At 44.3% G+C, this 21,728-nt stretch overlaps 2 protein-coding genes and 1 long non-coding RNA gene across 3 annotated transcripts; 1 reads left to right on the top strand and 2 right to left on the bottom strand.

Annotated features, from left to right (window-relative positions):
• Window positions 1–3,485: 3,485 nt before the first annotated feature.
• POMK (protein O-mannose kinase) lies at window positions 3,486–9,716 on the bottom strand. Its single transcript, XM_071431745.1, has 2 exons — window positions 9,078–9,716; window positions 3,486–8,566 (listed from the first exon to the last, which is right to left on the bottom strand). The coding sequence occupies exons 1-2, from the start codon at window positions 9,363–9,365 to the stop codon at window positions 7,793–7,795; spliced, it is 1,062 nt and encodes a 353-aa protein (XP_071287846.1). The 5' UTR covers window positions 9,366–9,716; the 3' UTR covers window positions 3,486–7,792.
• Window positions 9,617–21,693, top strand: HGSNAT (heparan-alpha-glucosaminide N-acetyltransferase). The gene is made up of 17 exons (XM_071431744.1): window positions 9,617–9,951; window positions 10,224–10,363; window positions 10,881–11,002; window positions 11,900–11,969; window positions 12,578–12,647; window positions 13,572–13,678; window positions 14,129–14,205; window positions 14,820–14,850; window positions 15,729–15,889; window positions 16,193–16,302; window positions 17,008–17,129; window positions 17,530–17,656; window positions 17,775–17,861; window positions 18,987–19,064; window positions 19,172–19,242; window positions 19,381–19,493; window positions 20,495–21,693. Exons 1-17 carry the CDS (start codon window positions 9,715–9,717, stop codon window positions 20,674–20,676), a joined length of 1,905 nt encoding a protein of 634 aa, XP_071287845.1. The 5' UTR covers window positions 9,617–9,714; the 3' UTR covers window positions 20,677–21,693.
• On the bottom strand, window positions 19,268–20,498 carry LOC139592203 (uncharacterized). Its single transcript, XR_011679938.1, has 2 exons — window positions 20,116–20,498; window positions 19,268–19,576 (listed from the first exon to the last, which is right to left on the bottom strand). It is a non-coding gene; the product is annotated as an uncharacterized lncRNA (long non-coding RNA).
• Window positions 21,694–21,728: the final 35 nt, after the last annotated feature.

Raw genomic sequence — 21,728 nt, 5'->3', positions numbered from 1 at the left:
GTCACTTGTCACCATGGAGAAAAGGCCGACCCTCAGCCGTGTACAAGCTCCTTTTCAGGGAGCTGTAGAGAGAATAAGCAATGTCTCTTTCAGAAGAGGTTCAGATTGTCACGAGCTCTCGCTTTTCATATAGGAACTAAATGTAACAGTTTAAATTTGTCAAAATAGAAAAAGCGCTTTCTGAAAAAGCGCTTTCTGAAAGATTTTGTGCCTTTTTTTTTTTTTTTTTTTTTTTTTTGTACCAAAATGGGAGTTGCTGGATATTCAGATGCTGGAATAATATAGCTTTATTGATGGTCCATATGATGCTGTTGCCAAAAAAGCATAATTCTAGGATTTTGCTTTGGCAGAGCAAGTGTTTCAGCTCAGAACCTGGAAAAGTTTTCTGAACTGCTTACTGAGATGCAGGTAAACTAGGCTGCTCTAACACTCACACACAAACTTTTTCCCTAATGCCTGATGTGGAATGTTTCAGCTACATGACAGCTTAGGTGTGCTTTTCGCTAGGGCCTTCTGCTTCTTTCTATCCACCTCTGATACTTCCTTTTGCCATAGCTTCCTTCAGATACTAGAACTGTTACATTTTAGGCATCAGTGATATGGTCCATGCTCAGCATGTGTTTGGGGTATGTGCTTGTGTTATGGTTATCCATCTTCACCCTTTATAAGACAATAAAGGGGGAAAACTCAAGTATTTCTAGGGTGTGATTTATTTAACCTGTGTCAAACATTCAGAATCATGCCTCCTGTGCCTGGGAAATGCTCTGATCCCTTACTGAGTGCAAGGAGTCTAGACACCTCATTTGGATGGCACTTGCTTTGCAGATGTCTAATCAGCCTGAGGAAACTCTATCCTTTGGGGAGCTGTGTTCTCACTGTGAGATGCTCCAAGTCTTTCTCTTTCCATGGTATGGAACAAATTCATTTTAAGAGGCTTTAGATCAGGACATAAAAGAATATGAGTGAAAATGACAATATAAAAAAAACAAAACAACCTAAGGCACTGGTGTCATGAGAAAAGTTCCTTGCCCCACATGGTGTGGGAAAGGAGGATAGAATAGCAATTAGACATAATTCTAGGTCATTAAATTGGGATGGCACCCATTCACAGAACTGTGGAAACCACTAAGAGAGATTAAAAAAAAAGTCACTTATGCAACACGACAAAAGACATTTAATTAAGCATGGTTTCAGAGGGATTTTAAGCAGTTTCCTGTGAAGTTGAGGCTTTTTGTTTGCTTTTCTAGTATGTTGAACTTCTCTGCTAACAAGCCTGACAAGAAAGCATCACACATTTTTGAAGAAAAGTGGAAAGAACAAATGTAAGTAACTTTGGTGCTCTTTATAGTGCATTACTGTCTCTAGACCTCAGCTGAGATCAGGCTACTTTGGATGGGGAGGAGAGAAGCTGCATTTAAGCTGTAACTAAAGGCACTGTTTGTATTAACCCTGCAGTTCGCTCTGGACAAGCTGGGAAGGAGCTGGGACACCCCAGGACTCTGCCCACAGCCTCCCATGCAGAGGGAACCAAGGATTGTCTCCACAAAGCATGACCTCAGGTCCTGGCATTTCCTCTGCAGCCTCCAGCACACAGAAACAGACTGCCTCACTCAGCATTGCCCAGCTCGTTGAATTTAATGAAATGGTTGATTTCTAACTTTGATTATCCACCTGCCCCCAACCTAAAAGACAGGCAGAGACAGATTTTCTGCTTCCACATACCCCTCTGAATTTAGTAAATGTGAATCAGTGGATAGGACAGGGTTAGACTGAGGAGCATAACAGCTGGTGCTGCCCTGAGTGTGACAGCCTTGCAGACCTGAGGAAAAGGGGGGATCTTCCCCCTGTTTGACTGTAGAAATAGGAGTTCTGGGGGTGAAGGCCTTCTGCATGACTTCCTTGAAGAATCTGCCTCAAACAGCAAAGGACTCTTAGACCTACAGGTTAGCTTGCCTGGTACACTGTTATTTCCTTTTAGATCTTGGGTTTTTGTTTCAGTCTTGGGCTCCTAAAGCACGTTCAGAAGTGGGAATGCAAGCTGCTCTTGAATTCAGTCAGAGCACGGTCAGTCCTTGCAGTTGCAATTTTGTGTTAGAATTGTGTTACCTGTCCATGTAGGTTAGGTAGCACATTTATTTGTGGCTTGGATGAGGCAGCATGGGATGACCAATACTTCTGCATGCTGTTCATGCATGAGGATGAACAGCATGCACAAGTTGTTGCTTTATATTTTCTTGTACAAAAGCTGCATGTAGGGAAAGGACAGTCAGTTTGTGCTGTGCCTTTATAGCATCTGACCTACAGGATCCTGGCCCATGACCAAAGCCTGTAGGCACCAAACTAATAATATGTAATGATAATATATGGCACTGGCATAAGCTTAACATAGTTAATGGAGACCCAAGCTTAGTGGCTAGATTTCCAACATTACAGGCAAATAAGCCTGGAGGGTTTCAGTTTGAGTTAGACACAGCACCCTACTCTCCCTCCATACCAGGAATGAGCTCTTAGGGAGAAAAACACTTTTATGGAGACTTTGTTCATTCCACAAAGAAATCCAGAGTGTACTTGACAAAAGTACTCACTTCAGTCTCATAGATTTATCAAGAGAATTGCTGAAAAGGGTCTTCCAGCTCTACAGGGAAAGAATTCACTTTCCAAAAGTCATTAGCATCCAGCAACTACTAGAAATTTGACCGAGAGCTACTGAATATTATCAGTTTTGAAAATCCGGTTACTGCATATCCAAAATGTGAATGCTGAAACAGTAAGCTTGGTCTTTTAAAAATTATAGCCAAAGAATGTGTGTGTGTGTGTGTGTGTGCGTGTCTATATATAAATACATCTTTTTTAATGCATTTTGAGTTACCCAGAGCTAAACAGAATCAAAAATTGCTGATATGTAAATATCACTGTAATGTAAATATATTCACCATTTAATCCTGATAAATACTGGATTGTAGACTTCTGAACAGAGACTGACAATTATTGGAAACCTTGTGGTCATCTCAAGTATACAGTGCCTCAATTAAAATAAAACCACAAAATCCTTTTCCTTTTTTAAAAGTACCATGTAGCATATAATTTATTTGCTTGGACTCTACAAATATACACATTATATCATGCCAGAAGAACTTGAGAACCACTTTTTTCTTGTTCCCAGGGTCTCTTGACTGTTGGTAAGACGTTACAGTCATAATGATAGAATCGGTTTACAGTTGCATATTCTGCCAAATAGCTCACAAATTATATTTGGCAAACAAGACTGCCTCTGTTTCACAAAGATAATGATCTGATGTTTTGTTTATGTGGAAAGGAAAATATTATTTTAGAGATTGTGACAGAATTTCAAAAACTTTGTGTGGTATTCTCAACATGTGATACATTTAAAAGTTACCACTCTATTAAATACAGAGTAACACAGATTTTCAACGGATCCTTCAAAAAGAAAAAAAAAATCAAACAGGAAAAAAAAATCAAACAAATGTTCAATTAAATACATTGTGTCCATTTTACCTCCTCCGTAGCTACCCAGACCTATACAACAGCTGATGCAGATATTCATGCACTGCTTTTTATGTCTGATGGTGTCAAACATACAAACGAGTTGCCATGTAGGCTGCTCACCCCTAGAGGATTTAGTGTTATAGGAGTGCTTTCAGGATGAATTCTGAAATCCATAGTACAAAATGGGAAATGCTCCATCAGACTTGACCCCCCAGAAGCGTGCAGCCAGCAGGCAATGTGGAAAGTAAATCAGCATAACCTTCACAGTGCTATTCTTTGGATGGCCCTGAGGAGAAAATGAAAGGAGCAGTGGGTCTCTGCTCTGAGACAGACCTCTGAGGTGGTTTCTATTCTATAACCTGCAGTACAAACCTGCCTGGTCAAAGCTAAACTTTAGTAGGAAATCCACTGGGAATTTGTTTTGGCAGCAGCATTGGGCCAAGGATAGAGTGCACCACAGCAGTAGTGGGCCCTGACTCAGCTGCCACCATAGCCAGACTGTCAGCAGGCTCAGCTAGCATGGCCTCAGTGTCCTGCTCTCCTCCACTGCTTGCACAGCAGTGTCCCAGCAGAGCTCAGTCTGGGAACCAGGGGCTATTTCTTGAGTCTGGGAGAGGGCTTCTGCTCTGATTCTTTGTCTAGCAGCTGGGTGGGTGAAATACGCTGTGGAACTGCTGCAGGGATGGCAGAGATTGCCCAAAAGAGAAGGGTAAGGTGGTTACACTAACCTCAGCAAAAGGGTTGCCCTGACCCTTGGAAAGGGGCCAGACCCAGGGCCTTTATCTTGAAAATGACAGCAAACAAAGGCCTGGAATGACTGGGATCATATCTGCCTCGGCATTGATTACCTAGGGTAGTTTGGGGAACCTCCTCTGAAGTTTTCTGAAGGAGATAAGCATCAATCACTGTCCTTCTTGTGTGATCTGCATCTTTGTGCAGTTTCTTTGACTGGCTTTTTGGGATGGAAGAAGAGTAATACAATAAGAAACATGCAAATGACCATTGCCAGAGAAGCATATTTTGTGGGAAAAGACAGGGATGTGGGACACTTGATCAGAGCTTGAGATAAGAACCAGCAGCTGTTGTTGAGGTTAGGCAGAACTGCGGCAGTGGTCTTAGCAGGGGAGGTCATGGCCACTGGTCTAGAGCTGGCTGGGGACTTGCAGGCTCCCAGCTGTGAACAGGCCTCTTCCTGCCCTTCATCTCCTGATGCTTTCCACTGGACAGACAAGAGGTGCTTGTACTGAAGCAACAAAGTCCCTGAATGTTTATCAAAGGCTGTGACTGGTGGTAAAAACTGAAATGCCCAGAAAAGAGAACTGGAAAGAGGGGAGACTACTGCATGTAGGGCTGTCCTGCCTCTTTTCCCCCTCTCTGTCATGCCTTGCCTTTTTCCTTTAAGGGAAAAGAAGCTGGAAATGTGGGAAAGACTGGAGGGATTCATGCAATCTTGAGATTGCAGAAGGAGCTAGCAGGGAAGAATAGAAAGATGCATAGGGTACAAACACCTGATTTTACAGAAAGACTGGAAGGAGGTGACATGCAAACTTGGTTTTGGTCTCACCAGGTTGAGATAGAAACGGACAGTAAAGCACACAAAGACCACGAGCAAGTTAAAGGGAAGTGGCATGTGTGGCATGTGAGGTCAATAGGTCAGCCCCTATATCTATCTGTCTTGTTCCTTCAAACTCACTAAAGCAAATACAATGAGATCTTTAAGCGGTTTACCTTTAAGGGAAGTTTGCTAGGAAAATACTGGCTGCAAGGCCAGATTCTGCCTATGTCTGGGCTTCAGAGGCAGCTGCTAATAACTGACTCTAAACTGACCTTCATGCTGCCATCTAATGTTTCCTCACAGACAGAAACAACATCCCAAAAAAGAAAGTGCAGCTCCATAATGTTGTATTCAGAACAAATCTGATTTATTCCTGCTGGAATAAATATTGAAATACAATGCTGGACAACACACAAGCTGAAGGAGAGGGAATGGGAAAGAGACATGGAGAAGCCACTGCTCAAAGTGAATGTTTAGGGAGACACCTCTTTTTTAAAAAATTTGTAACTATTTCATCAAGGAACAGGGAATCATCTCCATGGCAAGATAATTATTCCGAACCAGAATTTTTCCACATTTTTTTCACTTGGTGAAATTAATGTGGCTGTTTGCAAGGTGCAACAGTACACAACAAGGCAAGAATCCCAGCAGAAGCTTGTCTTAACCAAGAGACACCAGCACAAGATGTTTGTCAGGTTCTTGTCTATCCTTGCTACACTCTTAAAAACCCTTCATGGAATAGTTATTTACAGCCATCAGATGATGATTTCCCTTTCAAGTGTACATGATGGCTAACAAAAGGTAACAAATTATTGTGGGGGAAACATGCAGAAGATGTGACTTATCCCTGGCTTCAAGGTGCTGTAACAGGAGACTTTTTCAACTGCTGCACATCCTGTATTCATACTGGAACTGTAGTACTCTAACCCTAATAATAACAAGTCAGGAGTCCATGGGTTGGATGATGCATTTTCAACAGAGCATTTCTTTTCCCCATGCTTCTTTTAGGCACTTTGAGTCAAAGTCCAAAACAAACCTAAAGCATCCACAATCACTGCTCTCTTATGGAGAAGCTGATTTCTAAGCTTTGTCTCCTGACAACCTCAGCAGGAAAGCTGCAAGGAAGGAATGAGTAAATTAAAAATGTCTAAAGTCTAATTTAAGAAAACACACTGCCCAGAGGGAAAGGAAAGGCATAATCAGCAGCTTATATTGTATGATATCAGGAATTAATTTCCTTATTTGCAGGAAATTTTTCCCATTTATAATAAAATTCTGATACCAAGATTTGAACATTATGCATTATGAAATGACTGCATGATCTCAGTGCAGTCAGAACATGGCTGGTTTATGTGCAGAGGAATAGCAGCACAGACAAGAACAAACCAAACTCTTCAAAAAGGAGCAAAAAGGACAGTGTGCTTCTCTGCTTACAAATCACCTCTCAGATCACAATATGGAAGTTGTCTCTTAGGCCTTTCAAAGATTTAGTCCACAGCAGAGAAAGTCCTCAGGTGGACGATGGTGGAGTCCATGTTTCTCATTCATATTATTCCTGTTTTTTCACCAAGGGGACTACATCCTGGATCCCAGTCCCACCAAACACAGCCTATTGCTGGATTAAGGCATCATTGCTCTTCCTTTCTAGCTGTTGGTACCAGGCTGTTACATCCATGTAGTTTACCTCAAGCTTTTTCCTAACACACCAAAAAGGTTACTTTTTAGCAGCCTTCCTCTATCCTTAATGGACTTTGAATAGAGTTGTATGCTCTGAATACAGGAATTTTCTTTTCCAAAGCTTGTGTTTAATGCTCATTGCTGTGGAAGTCACATTCTCTTTCAGTTCCTTGTTATTCTCCTCTCCATCAAATCATGATGACACTAAGCCAGGATAGGTAGGTGAATGAAAAAAAAAAAAAAAAAAAAGACATGCTTCAGCTCTTTTCCAAGTGTTCAGCATTTCTGTGCTTTACAGAGGAGTGAGAGACTTGCATTTGACAGCTTCATCTTGGAAGAGCCCATCTGGGAATACCACAGGACAAAGGCTTGAAAACCAAGAACCTGTATCTGTAAGCAGACTCTTCCGAATCTGCATCATCTTCTTGCTTCCAAAAGTGGCCACACACTTGCTATTGTGGGGTACAGGAGCAACAGCCATACGGCTCCAAAAACAACCTATGCCCCAGCCAGCAGGGAGAGACTGTCACTGCAGCTCTGGCACTGGGGCTCACCAAAACCTGAAGTGAAACAGGGCACTCCTTTCTGAGTGACCACTGCTTTTACTGCATGGGAAAGAAGATGAGGGCTCTGTAGATACAACATAGGCCAAAGCCACAGTAATCAGCACAAAGCTTGTGGGGGGCATGCCATGGTCTCTGCTCTCCAGTCTCCACCAACAAGTTAAGGTAGACCAATATTTTTTTAGGTGTTTTTCTCTAATTTTTAAGATATTTTTTGTGTAAATGTTGCAAAAGAAAATTTATCATTTCTTAAGGAACAAATTTTCCCTGCACCCACACAACTTCCTTTCTCTCCCTCCTCCTCTTCCAATGGTAGATTAAACATGCCAATGGAAAGCTTGCACAGCTCTTGGATTGGGGGGATTTTTTTTCTTTTAATCAAGAGGTACAAGTTCAGCTGTTCTTTTCTTCTCAGTTTTGGGGACAGAGATTTTGCCCATCAGGCAAGCTACATAAATAGGAACTAGTGTGTTGTTTGCCTCATGATTCACTATAACATTTCTCTAGTACCAGGCATGGCTGCCTCCCGAATAAGCAGAGTTAAAACTTTCCTGTAGGTGTCTAAGACCTCTTGGGCAGAGGGCCGTTCTGCCGGGTCCTTCTTCTTACACGCTGCATGGATGTCAAACAGATGCAGTCGTACAATGTCACTTCCTTCAACATGGCCCAAGAAAAAATTGGAGACATCTGGGATTTTCCAGATGTCTGTTTTCTCATCATAGGGAGGCATGAGGTCATCTTCGAATGGCACATCTTCTCCATAGGGCCAACGCTGCTCAGGAGCTACAAACTCACCCCGGAGCTCCCTGTGACCACACTTCACCAGCCTGCCAGCACTCCTGTTCACAAGAGGCAGAGCGTCCAAATCATTCACCAGAACGTGGAAGTCACTTGTCAGGAGATACTGGGAGAGAACCTTGTCCAGGTCATTTGAGTCACACATCACTAAGGTGCCCAGGGGGCTGTTGTGCAGGTACCGAATGACACTCACGTAGTCTATAGCAAGCATCAGCCTGCGATGCCAGGTGTTCATGCCCTTGTATTTGGGAATGTGGAGAGTTTCATTCAGGCCTCTCAGTGAACCAAGAGGATGGTACTCGGTGAGGATTGTGAACTGCTGCTCACAGTAGCCAAGCAGCCGGACAACATGCTTGCTCTGAAGGGCTTTCAGCATCTTCAGTCCATGGAGAAAGTCCTCCTTCAGCTCTGAGTTGGTGAGCTGTGAAAGGACCACTTTCTTTTCCTTCCACTCAGAAAGGAAGACCTGAGAACATACAAGAAACACATAAGACATGTGGAGAGCCTTCTTCGATGAACAGCTACCAGCTGCTGCCGACCTCTTCCTGTGACTGCTTAGTCACAACTGCAAATTACAGTCACCAGGCACAGTCAGCTTTAGGTAGAGCAGTGTACCTATCACAGCAAGCCCCTTCCGATGCCACAGTTATATCACGATTTCCTACGTTTCCTTTGGCATGGACAATGCATATGAATTAAGTTATTTTATATCACCCAAATAGCCAGTCTCACTCTGCCAGGATTGTACCAATCTGTGATTCTGCTTGTATAGCTGGATGTCGTTTGGTGTCAGAGAGGTGGCCCAGGTTATGCTCTCGTACCTGTTGTGTTTGCCTTATCAGTAGCCATATGGTCCAGGATGCCTACAGTAATTAGCTGCTGAGAGGATAATCATAACAGCAGTGCTGGCGTTAATTAGCCAGCAAAATGTGAAAGCTCTTTATCCAGAGAAGAGAAGAAAGAAAATCCAAACTCACCTTTTTCACAGCACCTTCACCAACACATTTGACTTTCCTGACTTCCCTATTTATGGCCTCGCAGGAAAGCCACGGGGAACAATTCTTCACCGCTCCGAATTTGAAATGCCCAAAAGGGCAGAGGCCAGAGTCCGTTTCGACACGTCCCAGAGAGCTGGAAAACTTGTTGAGGTACAGGTAGAGAAGGGCATTAAGGAGCAGGACGGCTGCAAGCAGTAACGCCAGCGAGATGGATGGCACCTCTCTGGGAAGAAGCTCTCTCCTAACGAAATGCTGTTTCTTTTCCATGGCCGTGCCTTCTGCATCCTCCGTGAAAGACGGAGGCTAAGCAGAACCTTCTTCCCAGCCCGGGGATGAACGCCTGTACGGCTTTTTCAGTGCCGGCTGCCCAGCCGTCCCGCAGGCACCGCGCCCCGGCGCCTGCAGCCTACGACGAGAGGCCACGCGTGGCAGCGGGACGTGTTAAAGGCGGCCGCAAGCTCGACGCTCGCCGCGCTGCGCATCCTCCCGCGTTTCCGCGCAGGCGGGCCCGAGCTGCGGGCGGGTAGGGACGCCTGACCCCGGAAAACACCGGGAAGCGCGGCCCGCGGGGCGGTGGTGGTGGCGGCGGCCCCGCCCCGGGGCGGAGCGCGGCGCGATGGCGGCGGCGGCGGGGCTGGTGGCCGCGGTGGCGGCGGCGCTGGGCGCGCTGCTGATGGCGCCCGGCCTCTCGCAGCCCGACGGGCAGGGCGCGCCCGGGCCCCGCGGCGGGGCGGCGGCGGCGGCGGCGGAGCGGCGGCGGTCGGGGCGGATGGACCAGGCGCTGCTGCTCGTCCGCAACGAGCTGCCCGCCCCGGGCCTGAACCTCGCCGCCCGCTCCGGCTCCTGCCACCAGGTGAGGGGCTGTGCCGGGCGGGGGTCACCCCCGGCCTCCGCTTCTGACAGCCCGGCCAGCGGCGGGGCTGCTCGGCTTCTCCGGCGTCTCCCCGGGGCTTCGTCAGGTCGCTTCGCTTTGGTTTTACCTTCGAGCAGCACGCAGGGAATTCCCGCAGCAGGAGATGCTCCAGCCCCGTGGCATCTTTCCTTGTCTTTGCCACCATCCAAGGCAGAACCCCGTTTCACTCTTCTTTGGCACTAATGAGCTCCCTTCACCCTCTTCTTCCACAGTGCTTGTATCAGTTCCTGGCGTTTGTCCCACCAAGCAACGAGAGCCTGAGAAAACCAGGCACGGCGTCGGTAATGGTTGATACGCAGCATCCACTCACCCTGCTGCTCAACAGCTCTGTGGGTGACAGAGATCTCTGCAAGTAGGTGGCCCAGCCCCAGGGAGTACATGGATAGCGCTAGCCTCTATTTGTGCTGGTTTGGTTTGTTGTTGGTTTTTGGTTTTTTGGGTTTTTTCCCCTTGGAGCCATGTGCCTCTTCACTGCCTGCTCATCTCCTCCTTTTTCCCAACTGTGTAGACCTAGAGCTCAGTCTTCACCCGACTGCTGTAACAGTGTGGTGCACTTTGGAATTGTGCTGAAAGGTGCGAGCAGGAACAAAAACGGTGTTCATTGAGGCAGCATGTGCAAGCACCTGGTTTCTCTTGCAGGGAAGTCTCTAGTTCAAGAAAACAAATGATGGCAGTGCATGTGTGGTAAAAAATTGGTGCTGGGCTAGGGGAGGGTAATGCTTGGAAAAGGCAAGTTCCATGTTAGATCACAGTGTTGGTCCAAGTTTTTGGCTTGCCTTTCCTCAGGCTGACAGCCCCCCTGAGTGCTGCAGTGGTACCTGCATGTACTGGGGGTGGCTCACAAGTCTTGTTACCTTTATCATTTGCAGGATTCAGTATCATTTTGGAGAGTTTGGCAATTATTCCCTTGTGGTAAAGACCCTAAGTACAAGCAACCAAACTGTTTCTTGTGACCTAATCATCAATGAAGGCCCTATCAACAGCTACCTCCGTATGTAGAGCTCTCCTTTTCCCTTTCATTCTACAACCCACATGTGCAGCCACTCATGTTGTGCTGGAGAGTTGTCATGAGCCTTCCCCTCTTCTTTCCTGACATCCTTGCCTCCTTTTATACATCCGTCTTGAGGCCCTGACCAGGATCAGGCCTCTTCACATGATATCCTGTCTGCCCACAACATTTTTGCAGCAGGCATTAGTACAGAAAAATCAGTGGGTACGTGTCTGGAGGGAGCTATTACTTCCTGTTTCCCTGCATGTTTTTGTATATATGCAGAATCCTCCCTCTTCTTCCCTCTATCTTCTCTCACAAAATGGGAAACAATCCACACAGTGTTTGTTTGGATTTTTGTTGTTGCACTTTTAATTTAGAACCTGACCCTCTTCTTTTTTGTTCATCTCTTATCCAGGACTGTTTCAAACTCTTGTCTATGTCTGTTCTTTTCCATTACATTATTCTTCAGTTCTTCCAGTTTCCTAACTGTAAAGAAAAATTCTCCATGGTTGCTAACTAGGTGTATTGCCCTTTCCCCTATCTTCTGCACGTTGAGGCTGTTTTTAAATCTCTACTTCCTTCTTCAGAACATATCACAGCACATCAGCTCTTCTCTCACTAGTGTCTTGTGATGCAACGCGGTTTTATTTTGCTCTTTTTATGCCAAGATGTGGAGTTACTGAGCTGCACTTTGAAACTAACCTGCTTTTGCATTGGATAGTTTGGGGGTTTTGCTGTTGGTTTTTTTTCCTCTGGGATATTTATTGCATGGAGAAGGGGGGATAACGATCAAGGAGTTGGGCTTTGTGTCGTGTTTGTGTCTCATTTGGCCAAGCCCAGGTTGCTGGATGGTTTTGTTAGATCATTTATAGAGTTGTGTTCTTCTTTTTCATGTAGCTATTCTCTTTGCTTTCCTGGTTTACATGGGGATCCTTGCTCTCCTGATTGCTGGGCGCCTTCTAATGAAGTAAGTGAACTTCTTCCTTGCACGTGCCAGTTTAAGACCACACATCTCAGTGTGGCAATACTTTGGAGTCCCACTTGTGGCCCTGCTTGCAGATCAGATCCTGTTATCAGGTTCCATGTGCACGTTGTGGCACATGTGGCAAGAAATGCAGAGTAATGCGATTTCACTCGAGGGATATCTTGCAGCCTTGGTAGTTTGTGTGCAGAGCAGCTGATGTTCACTGTAACCTCACAAATGCCCTGCTGCACCCTGATGTCCCTTGTTCCTTGTCTAGCTCTGGATCAGTAATCCAAGGCAGTGGGACCAAAGTGCATGTAACAAATGCAACCTTCTACCCTTTACTGAAAGGTGTAAATCATCTTTGCCTGTAAGCAACCCGAGAATAAAACCCCCAAACATGAGCTTGTATCAGTGTATTTCCACAGCTGGACTTAACTGAGATCCTAGGTGCTGGCTGAATCTCAGTATTACCTATGTGAGCTGTAAAAACAGAAATAGGAACTGTCAAAACTTCTGTTTTATTCTGCTAAATAGCTTCTTTTAAGGTGAAATTAACTATAAAGTACTTTCAGCTTTGTTTTGTGTTTTAAACTGTTACTCATTTTCAGAATTGATCCAGTCAGAAACTGGGTTTACAAGAAACTGAATCCCAGAGCAACTGATCGTATGATTAACTCCGTGAGTGACCACAGTATCTTTAGTTTGCATTCTGTAGTGTTTGCATCTCTGAGAAACACACACTATCTGGACATCTGGGGACTTGTTTATTACTAATCATCTTCCCCTTGCGTGTGTTCCCCTTAGCAAATCTTGTACTTCTGTCAGATAGGCAATTTTATGTCAATGGAGAGTGCTAGACTGGGTTTCCATGCAAGTGTAGTGGATTCCCTGTAAAGCTCTTGCAAGTTTTGAACATACATCTTTGTGCCCTCTTTAATTCCTTTGAAACAAATGTGTTGGTATAAATACTGTTCCCTTCTAACATAGTCAGTGTAAGGGAAATCACAGCCTTCATTGCTGCTTCCAGCAGAGCAGGAATTTAGCAAAAAAATGAAGTCAGAATTTCTCTGGCACCCTAGAACTGGCATTTCTATGTGATCCTCATTTTGTAGTAGAATGTATATAGTTCATCAGAGTCTGGGCTTCATATCTAAGAGGTCCAAACCTGTCTAGAATCAAAAGACTTGGAAGCAGAGCTCTACAGCAATTTCCAAACAGTCTCTCTGTGGTGTCAGACAACTGCTGATGGGTTGGGAGGTCCTGTTTGAGAGTTAGCAGCTGGATCTGCTCAGTTCTGCTGTAAACCAGTACTCAGAGTGTTGGCAAGTCTCTGGTTGATTTGGAGGGGACCCAGCTCTGATGAGTCTCAAGCACAGGCTCATTTCACTGCACTCTTGTTTTGCCTGGTCAAAGGTAGAGTCTGGAGCATCTGCAAGCATTATTGCAATGTGGTGAAGCCAGGAAGAGGTTAGAGGTAGACAGAAGAAAGACAGGGAGAATAAAGACAGTGTGTGTGAAAATTTGCAGTTTACTATCCTTTGTTCCCTAGTCAGCTGGTGCAGCTGCTGACGTGCTCTTCATGTGTCTGGTTTGTTCCCGAAGGAGCTCGGATCCCCGAACACCACAGACTCCATTAACTGTGATCCTGCCCCGCAGTCGTGGAGCTCGGGCTCGCGGCAGCGCCTGCGGTCCCTTGACACCTTCCGAGGGTGAGCCTAAGAGCTTGCTCAAAAGCAGCTCCTCCAAGGGGAATGAGACTTTTCCAGTGGTTTGACAGTGCATGGCAATATATAGCAGATGGACAGTTCAAGGTGGTCTGTTTTACTTGGAAGTTAAGATTTTAATTCTCAGATATTCCAAAATACTTTGTAATTGATCTAATTTGAGGAGACGTCAAAGTTGTGGCAGAGGGTGCAAAAGAACGTGTTCAATGTGGAAATGCTGCAAGGAGCTTGCCTTGGTTCACCACCAGCCATGATTTTTGAAACATGGCTTACTGGTTGGTAAAGCTGGAAACCTAGGAAATCTTGCTTTAAAAGTAAAATAAATCAAATCTCAGAGTTAGAAATGCATTAGTGGGAGTAGTAATCATTAACTTTGTGTTCATAAATATGCATTTCATTGACATGTGATACTTTGTGGTTTTGTTGTCTTTTTAGGCTCTCTCTTGTAATTATGGTGTTTGTTAACTATGGAGGAGGAAAATACTGGTTCTTCAAACACGAGAGCTGGAATGGTAAAGTACAGTTGAGACAGTTGCTCTGGGTTTTAACTGCAGCAGTATCTAGAAATGGTTGGTGTTGCAGCTGCTGCAGCGAGCTGTTGCTCAGCCAAAGGCTGGGATGCTGTCCTGGTTTGCCTGAGCAGGGAATCTGCATGTTGTTTAAATGGGCAAAGCAGAGTATGGTCCTCCTTGTGACAGCATGGTTTCACATCACAGTCTGTGTGTAACCTTTTCTTTTGTGATACAGGGTCAACTCTCGTATGTTGCTAAATGACCCTAGTCAAGCTGATGTTGCTTAGTGTTGTAAAAACATAATGCCTTGATTGGTAAGCTGATGGGGATGAAGTCAAGCATTTTAATGCCCTAGTGGAGAATAGCAAGGATCCCATCTCTGAAATCTTTCCCAAGGACAGCAATCAGTTTTGACCCTATTCTTGAAGAGTGGTAAATGAAGTGAAGCAATATGATTGTTTGTAGGTTTGTAGGTTTTGTTTGTAACATGTTTTAGGTTTTGAGACATGAATAATTGCTAGCAGCCTGCAATTCCTCTAGAAAATCAGCAGTAATATTGTTAAATGTGAGGAGGGTTCAAGGTAAATAACACGCTCCTTTGTATTTCTCTGTAGGATTAACAGTGGCAGATCTGGTGTTTCCATGGTAAGTTTTCCTGAAGAATAGTTTTTGTATCAAGTGATTCTTTATATTAAACATTGCAAGTGGAACTTTGTGTGCACCTTGCCTCCATGTGGAAATGTATTTGGAAGGATGAATTTGTGTTAAACAGTCAATAGGACTCTGCCCCTACAAATAACAACATAACCCTTATAAACCTGTAGAAGAGCTAAGTGGTTTTGGTGCCCCACATCCTCCTTCTTCCCACACACAAGGCCCAGGGTTACCCTGCCAGTGGAAGTGCAGTATCCCTGAGAAGCTCAATGCCATGCCACTGTGTTAAAAGCTGCCAGTCTGGCAAGATTCAAAGCTGGACTGGTGTGTATCCATAGATAAAGGAGCCAAATAAATTTTGGATTAAGCTGATATTTCTATAACCAAAGAATGGTCTTGTGGAGAAGCAATTATCCCATCTGCCCCTAGCATGCTTCTCTACACCAGCTGTGGTTTCTGTTGGAGTAGGGAGCTGGACTTGGACTGTGAACCTAAGCTAGAGGAGAGGAGTGGGTCAATTCTGAATTTGAATCATAGATTTGAAGCTGGTGTTTGACTGTTCTGAAGATGCTGATTTAATTTTGGGTAATGGATTTTTTTGGTATCATGTGAATTGCTGGAAAAAGAGTCGACTGCAATTACAACCCTACCTCAACTGACCACTGAAAAAGGTAGAAGTGTCCCATAGTGCAAGCTCAGTAGCCTGGAAAGTCCTAGCAATCAGAGGAAATAAAATCACCCAGTTTCACTCAGTGCATGCATCTCTGTTGGACCAATGCAGGCCACTCTGCCAGCTTTAGTGTTTGCTGTTACTCATACATGTTATGAGACATCTGTCAGCTCCATTTCCCATCTGCTCTGTTCTCCAGGTTTGTGTTCATCATGGGGACATCAATAGCATTGGCACTGGGCTCCATGCTGAGGTGGGGAAGTTCCAAGTGGAAGATGCTTAGAAAAATCATCTGGAGGAGTTTTGTGCTAATCCTGCTGGGAATCATAGTAGTGAATCCCAATTACTGCCTTGGACCTTGTGAGTGGAACTTGTCTTCCTTGCATTTCTGTAACTTGTTCCTGCCTCCTTGGTATCTTGTGGAGTGCTGTTCAGTTCTGCACTGATGCAATTCTCTCTGTTAGACTCTTGTGCCAACCACTGTTGATTGTCTTAGTGACTTTCCCAGGACTTTGACGTACAGAAAATTGGGATGGCAGAGGGGAGGTATCCCTTGTACCCGCAGGTGCAGTGGATCTCAGCTCTTCCTGAAGAAGGATCACTTTTGTATTTACAACAGAGCCTATGTCTGCTCCTCTTCCACATTGCTTGCATGTCTTCCAGTGTCCTGGGATAATCTGCGTATTCCAGGCGTCCTCCAGAGGCTGGGATTCACATACCTGGTGGTTGCTGCTCTTGAACTCCTGTTTACAAGAGCTGATAGTGGGACCTGGGTGAGTTATGTGGGGAGATGACACTGAACTGATGCTGGAGCAGGGTTTGGGAGCCTTTGCTCTTGTTTGGGCAAAAAGAACACATGAGAAACAACATGAAAACAAGATGTAACATCTTGTTTGATGTGTGGTGCAGTGTGGCCTGGCAGGGGTCAATGCTGGGTATGTGCACCCTTCAGTGTCGCACTCTGCATTTTGTCACATCTAGCTTTACTATATTTGAGGATTTCAACAATCCATTCAGATAGTGCTTAAAAATAGGCATTCCAAGACACTTTTGATGACTTTTTCATTGCCAAGGAAGTCCAGGGACAGGCATCTCTATGCTGAATCCTGTAGTCTGTGTTTTGTCCAGTTAATTTTGGCAAGGATTTTTCACAGCAGGGGAAAGTAATACTGGGTTTTGGCCTTTCTGTTTTCCCAAAAGGCTTTTGTTCTATGCATGAATCAAAATTCCTTTTGACATTTTCCAAGTTAAAAAACATTAAGGGCTTTTGTTTTGGTTTGTTTCTCCCCCCTGCCCCAAGTAACTAAGTGTCTGGAAATTGCTTGTGAAAATGAAAGGTCTATTGGTGGAACCCAGTTTTGTAATGACATCTCCCTCTTGTATCTGGGGTGCAAGACTGCCTGCCAGGAAGTGCAGGTTGTCCCCAAGGGCATGTTTTTTACTTGCCAGCTAACACCCCCTCCCTCCATCTCATGCAGGAAGGACGATTCCCTGCTCTGCAGGATATCCTCCCCTACTGGCCACAGTGGATTTTTATTCTGGTGTTAGAAACAATTTGGCTCTGCCTGACCTTCTTGTTACCAGTGCCAGATTGTCCCAGGTAAGACCGTGCACTCAGACAACTTAATGTGGGGTATCAAGTTGGTTCTCTTCTACTGAGTAGAGGGCACATTTTATTAGCCATAGTGAAAGAATGAAGGGAAGAGCTTTCAGGCCAGCAGGGTTAAAAGAAGCATCCATCATGTGAAAAAACTTTCTTTACTTTGGTACTAAAGTACCAGATGTTATATGATGTCACTCTTCCTTTCTATTTATTTTAAGAAGAGGACTAAAATCTCCCTCAGGTCTGTGTGCAGCAATATATGATCACTGCAGTGCCATCAATGTGTGCCTCTAGCCTGGGAAAACAGAGCATTTAGTGTGCTGGGTCAGTGGGCCAGTGGCTGTGCAGCTGAACTGTAACAACATTTTGTGCTACAACCTCTCTACCTCTGTCCTAGGGGCTATCTTGGTCCTGGGGGCATTGGGGACTTTGGAAAGTATCCCAACTGCACTGGAGGAGCAGCTGGTTACATTGACCGTTTGCTTCTAGGAGAAAAGCATATGTATCAGCATCCCTCTTCAGGTGTAAGTAGTTTCTGGTTTGCAGTATGTCAGGAGTGGCTTGGGAATGATACGTGCAGGGGATTTAAAAGAAAGGAGTTTGGTTGCTTGGGTGCTCTGTAACAGATGTGTTCTCTCTAAGGTGATTTACCAATCAACGATGCCGTATGATCCTGAAGGGATCCTGGGGACCATAAATAGCATTGTTATGGCATTTTTGGGACTGCAGGTACCTCATTTTCTTTCTGGCTGCATGCTATAATGGGAAGATTTGAAGGAAACTTGGAAGTGGGGAGGCAACTGGGTTTCTTTACTTAAGGCTGAGACTGGTTCTAACAAAACCTTTTTCAGAACAATGCTTTCGCAATGGCTTAGCCTGAGGTGAGTGCCAGAGAAGTGGAAGCTAACATAGCAGCAGCTTGCATTAGATACACTGAGACTTCTCAGTTTTTGTAAGGGATGGACACAAGAAGCTTGCAAAATAGCCACCTGGTGTTCCAAGGCTGGGCTTATGCTGGGAGTAGGCTGGCTCTGCATGTTGGAAAATAAGGCTGAGACACACAAACTTCACAGCTTCATTGTAAGGGTTTCAAAAGTTGCCGATGTACTTGCTCCCCCTTGCTGATTTTCTGCTTGTCATGCAGTGATAACTATCTTGCACAGGTGCTGTGTGCTCACCTTCCCTGACAAGAGAGATGCAGGGCTTCATACTGGTGTTACCAACACCAAAAGCTCACAGCTCACAACTGCTTATAAGTACTGTACTTTTTGATGCAGTTTTGACGCACTGCTGGTTTTTCTGACGGTACAGCAGCTGTGAACCAAACTGGAACTCTTGTGCTGGGAAAGAAATGTTACCACATGTAGCACTGGGTAAAAATTGATTGGGAATATCTGTGAGGCAGAGCTTGGAAGAGAAGTGTGACACTGAGGAGTGAATTCTCAGGACATGTTGCTTAGTGGTGTATGAAAAGAAGCATGTGCTCTGGGCGGGTCAGGGATGCTGTGGAGAAGCTCTTGGGGCTCGCTCTGGTGGTGTTCCTTACCAAGGGAGAGGGAGCTCAACTTATGTTGTGTTGACCTAATAAAGATGCTTGTCCCCTTCCTCAGTTAATAGTAAGAAAGGGAGAAAAGGTGCACCTCTACTGCTGATTGGGTTGCATTTGCATACTTTCCCCTTGTGTGTCCATTCTTTACAAAGAGTCCTCATTTTGAGCCTTTCAACCACCTGGCTGATAGAAATCCCATTCGTGGTCTCTATCTTAGCACAGGTAGCTGGTGGAAAATATATCTGGCTCTTGAAATGTGGTTACATTAATGGGCATTAATTATTTTTTTGTAATTTTTTTATAAGGCAGGAAAAATTACTTTGTTCTACAAAGACCAGCCCAAACAAATTATGAGTCGGTTCATCATATGGGGCATAGTAATGGTAAGTCTGATAGTTATGTAGCTCTTTAAAAGACATGTATTTTATTGCAATGCAAATATTTCTGAAACATGCTGCAGTGGTTATATAAACTTTACTTTCTATTTCAGGGAGTTATTTCTGCTATCTTGACAAAATGTTCTAAAGAAGAAGGGTTTATTCCCATAAACAAGAACTTATGGTAAGCAAAGAGATGGAACACTTCATACGATTTCATTAAAGCACTATTTTAGCTTAGAGACTGTTTTATCTTTTGTACATTGAGATCTGTATCACACAGTTCTCTAAATATTACTCTTTCTACTGAAAATGTTTGTAGGTCAATATCATATGTGACAACCATGAGCTGTTTTGCCTTCATCCTATTACTGCTGATATATTACCTTGTGGATGTCAAGAAATGGTGGTCAGGTGCTCCATTTTTATACCCAGGTCAGTAAAACACATCAGGAGACATATTCCTTATGATTCTTTCTGCACTGATACTATTCTTTTGTTTTCTTCGCTTCCATTGTCTGTAAGAAAGTAGGGATTTAGACTGAGGTAACCTGAAGGATTCCAGAATGATTGAGTGGAACCTTTACATAGAACTGGGACACTTGAGACCAGATATTTAGGAGAGAGGGACAATAAATTCTTTAAATGAGGGCTAAAAGCTGCTATTGCCTAATGACTGTTCTGAGTTTGGTATCAAGTCAAGGTCTCAGTGAACAGCTGCCTAGTACCAAGCAAAATACCACAGCTGTTCAAAGTTGGTTTTGGAAGGGACTGCTGAGACTTGTGTAACCTAATGGGAAACTCAAAGGCCTGTCAACAGAGTAATACCACTTCTGAAGATGTGGAAGACTAAATCCCCTGGGCAGCTGTGTAGGTTGTGTCTCTGTGATTTTAGATAAGCATGTTTCCCAAAGTATGCCACTGTGGTTTGAACCACACTGGGCACACAACAAACATGAGTAGAGAATGCAAAGCCACAGCAGAGGGGACCTTTCAGCAACTTTGGTCCCTGTTGTCTGGGTAGGAAAATAGGCAGGGTGACAGCAGGGTATCTTACCTCCTACCAGAAACCCCAGAGCTTTGAAGGGCAGTCAGCATTTGTTTGTAAAGGCAGCAGATCTGACCAGATTGGTTGGCACTCATCCACTCTGAAAACAGTTATTATTCTCCTTATTAATATCATTGCAGCATACTGATTTGGTTGTATTTTCAATTTAGCACAGAGATTATTTGTATTTCTTTTAATAAATGTTTTGGGGGAGAGAACCCCTCAGACTGTATTTGAAAACAGTGTGTAGCATCTTTGGGGCAAATGACATTAGCTGTCGTTGTCTTGGTGCCACTCTCTTTTATAAGCCTGGCACACCTCTGCCTGCTTGCTCTGAAGCAAGCCCATACCTGCTCTTTCAGATGGTATAACCTGTGCTTCCTTTCAGGAATGAATTCAATCCTGGTATACATTGGACACCAAGTGTTTGCAAACTACTTCCCTTTTAAATGGAAGATGCAAGACAGTCAATCCCACGCAGAGCATCTGACTCAAAACCTCACTGCAACAACTCTTTGGGTCATAATATCATACATACTTTACAGGAAAAGGATATTCTGGAAAATCTGATAGAGGTGGTCAAGGTCTAGCAGGCCTAGATTCTGACGAGGCAAGTCGATTAGCCTGAAATATGATGGATTAGCCTGAAATATTGCCACTCAGGCTGTATTACTAAAAAGGGATACTAGTTCAAGTTTACAGTGCCATCATCAAGACTTTTATGTGACTTAAGGGACAGTATTTTCCTATTTAACAAAAACTTACTAGTCTATTACAGTTGCTCTCTGTTTTCCATCTTTTGTAAATATTTTACTGATTTCCCTCTTTCATATAGAGAAGCTGAACATACCCTAACAGTTGGGCAGCCTAAGACACCCTGATGGTGTTCATGAAAGGAACTGCAAGGGATGGGGGATGGTGACTGCAAGGAGTTGTCAGAAAGGGCCTGTGGTAACAGTCCCTGCACGTGACACAGAACCCTCTAACTCAGGTGGTCTGGGGTTTGTATATATCCTTGGCACCTCTTGCATGCCTGTCCCTTCTGGTTACTGGCACACATTTAACTTGGCCAGTGACCATCTGGGAAAGCTTGGGGGCACCTTTGTGTCACAGCCTGGTGGTGCTCTCAGCTGATCATGCTTCATTGTATTTTTCCCATTTATTCAACCAAACCCTTAGGTTTAGGATCCTGCTGAAGCCCAAAATCTCTTCTATTGGCTTATTAATCAGCAGGCTGCTCCTACAGGTTTAGCAGCCCATCTGTGCATGTTCTGGGCCTTTGTGTAACACACCTCTTGCATGGCCGAGGTCCAAGTTTCATGTGCTACACTCTAGGAGTGCAGAAAGGCCATTTCCTATTGACTTTGCATAATCACTTGGGTATTACCAAATTTCAATCAAAACAATCCTCTTTCTACATGAATTTACTTAAGGACCCTGAATCTGAAAACCAGCAATACAGGTAGAATTCTGCAGACAAGGAAGACCTAACAGATCAATTCAATGTAAGATAACAGTTTTTGGAGATTCAGGAAATTCACTCATGCTGTGATTTCCAAACTAGTGCTAATAAAAAACCTGAAATAACTTGCTATGTTCTCTGTGTATGTGCAAAGATAAAA

The sequence above is a fragment of the Agelaius tricolor genome, unplaced genomic scaffold, assembly GCF_023055355.1.
Source record: "Agelaius tricolor isolate 1412-34295 unplaced genomic scaffold, bAgeTri1.0.p SCAF_8, whole genome shotgun sequence".
Classification (NCBI taxonomy): domain Eukaryota; kingdom Metazoa; phylum Chordata; class Aves; order Passeriformes; family Icteridae; genus Agelaius; species Agelaius tricolor.
The sequence above is the reverse complement of the archived record's forward strand: the minus strand, read 5'-3'. Positions and strand labels throughout refer to the sequence as shown.

What these genes read in the sequence shown, in the direction of transcription:
- POMK (XM_071431745.1), bottom strand. Translation starts at nt 9,365, where the DNA reads ATGGAAAAGAAACAGCATTTCGTTAGGAGAGAGCTTCTTCCCAGAGAG. An exon ending in GTGAAGGTGCTGTGAAAAAG is followed by an intron (nt 8,567 to 9,077) that starts GTGAGTTTGGAT and finishes GTATGTTCTCAG; the next exon opens with GTCTTCCTTTCTGAGTGGAA.
- HGSNAT (XM_071431744.1), top strand. Translation starts at nt 9,715, where the DNA reads ATGGCGGCGGCGGCGGGGCTGGTGGCCGCGGTGGCGGCGGCGCTGGGC. An exon ending in GCTCCGGCTCCTGCCACCAG is followed by an intron (nt 9,952 to 10,223) that starts GTGAGGGGCTGT and finishes CTTCTTCCACAG; the next exon opens with TGCTTGTATCAGTTCCTGGC. An exon ending in TGGCATTTTTGGGACTGCAG is followed by an intron (nt 17,862 to 18,986) that starts GTACCTCATTTT and finishes TTTTTTTATAAG; the next exon opens with GCAGGAAAAATTACTTTGTT.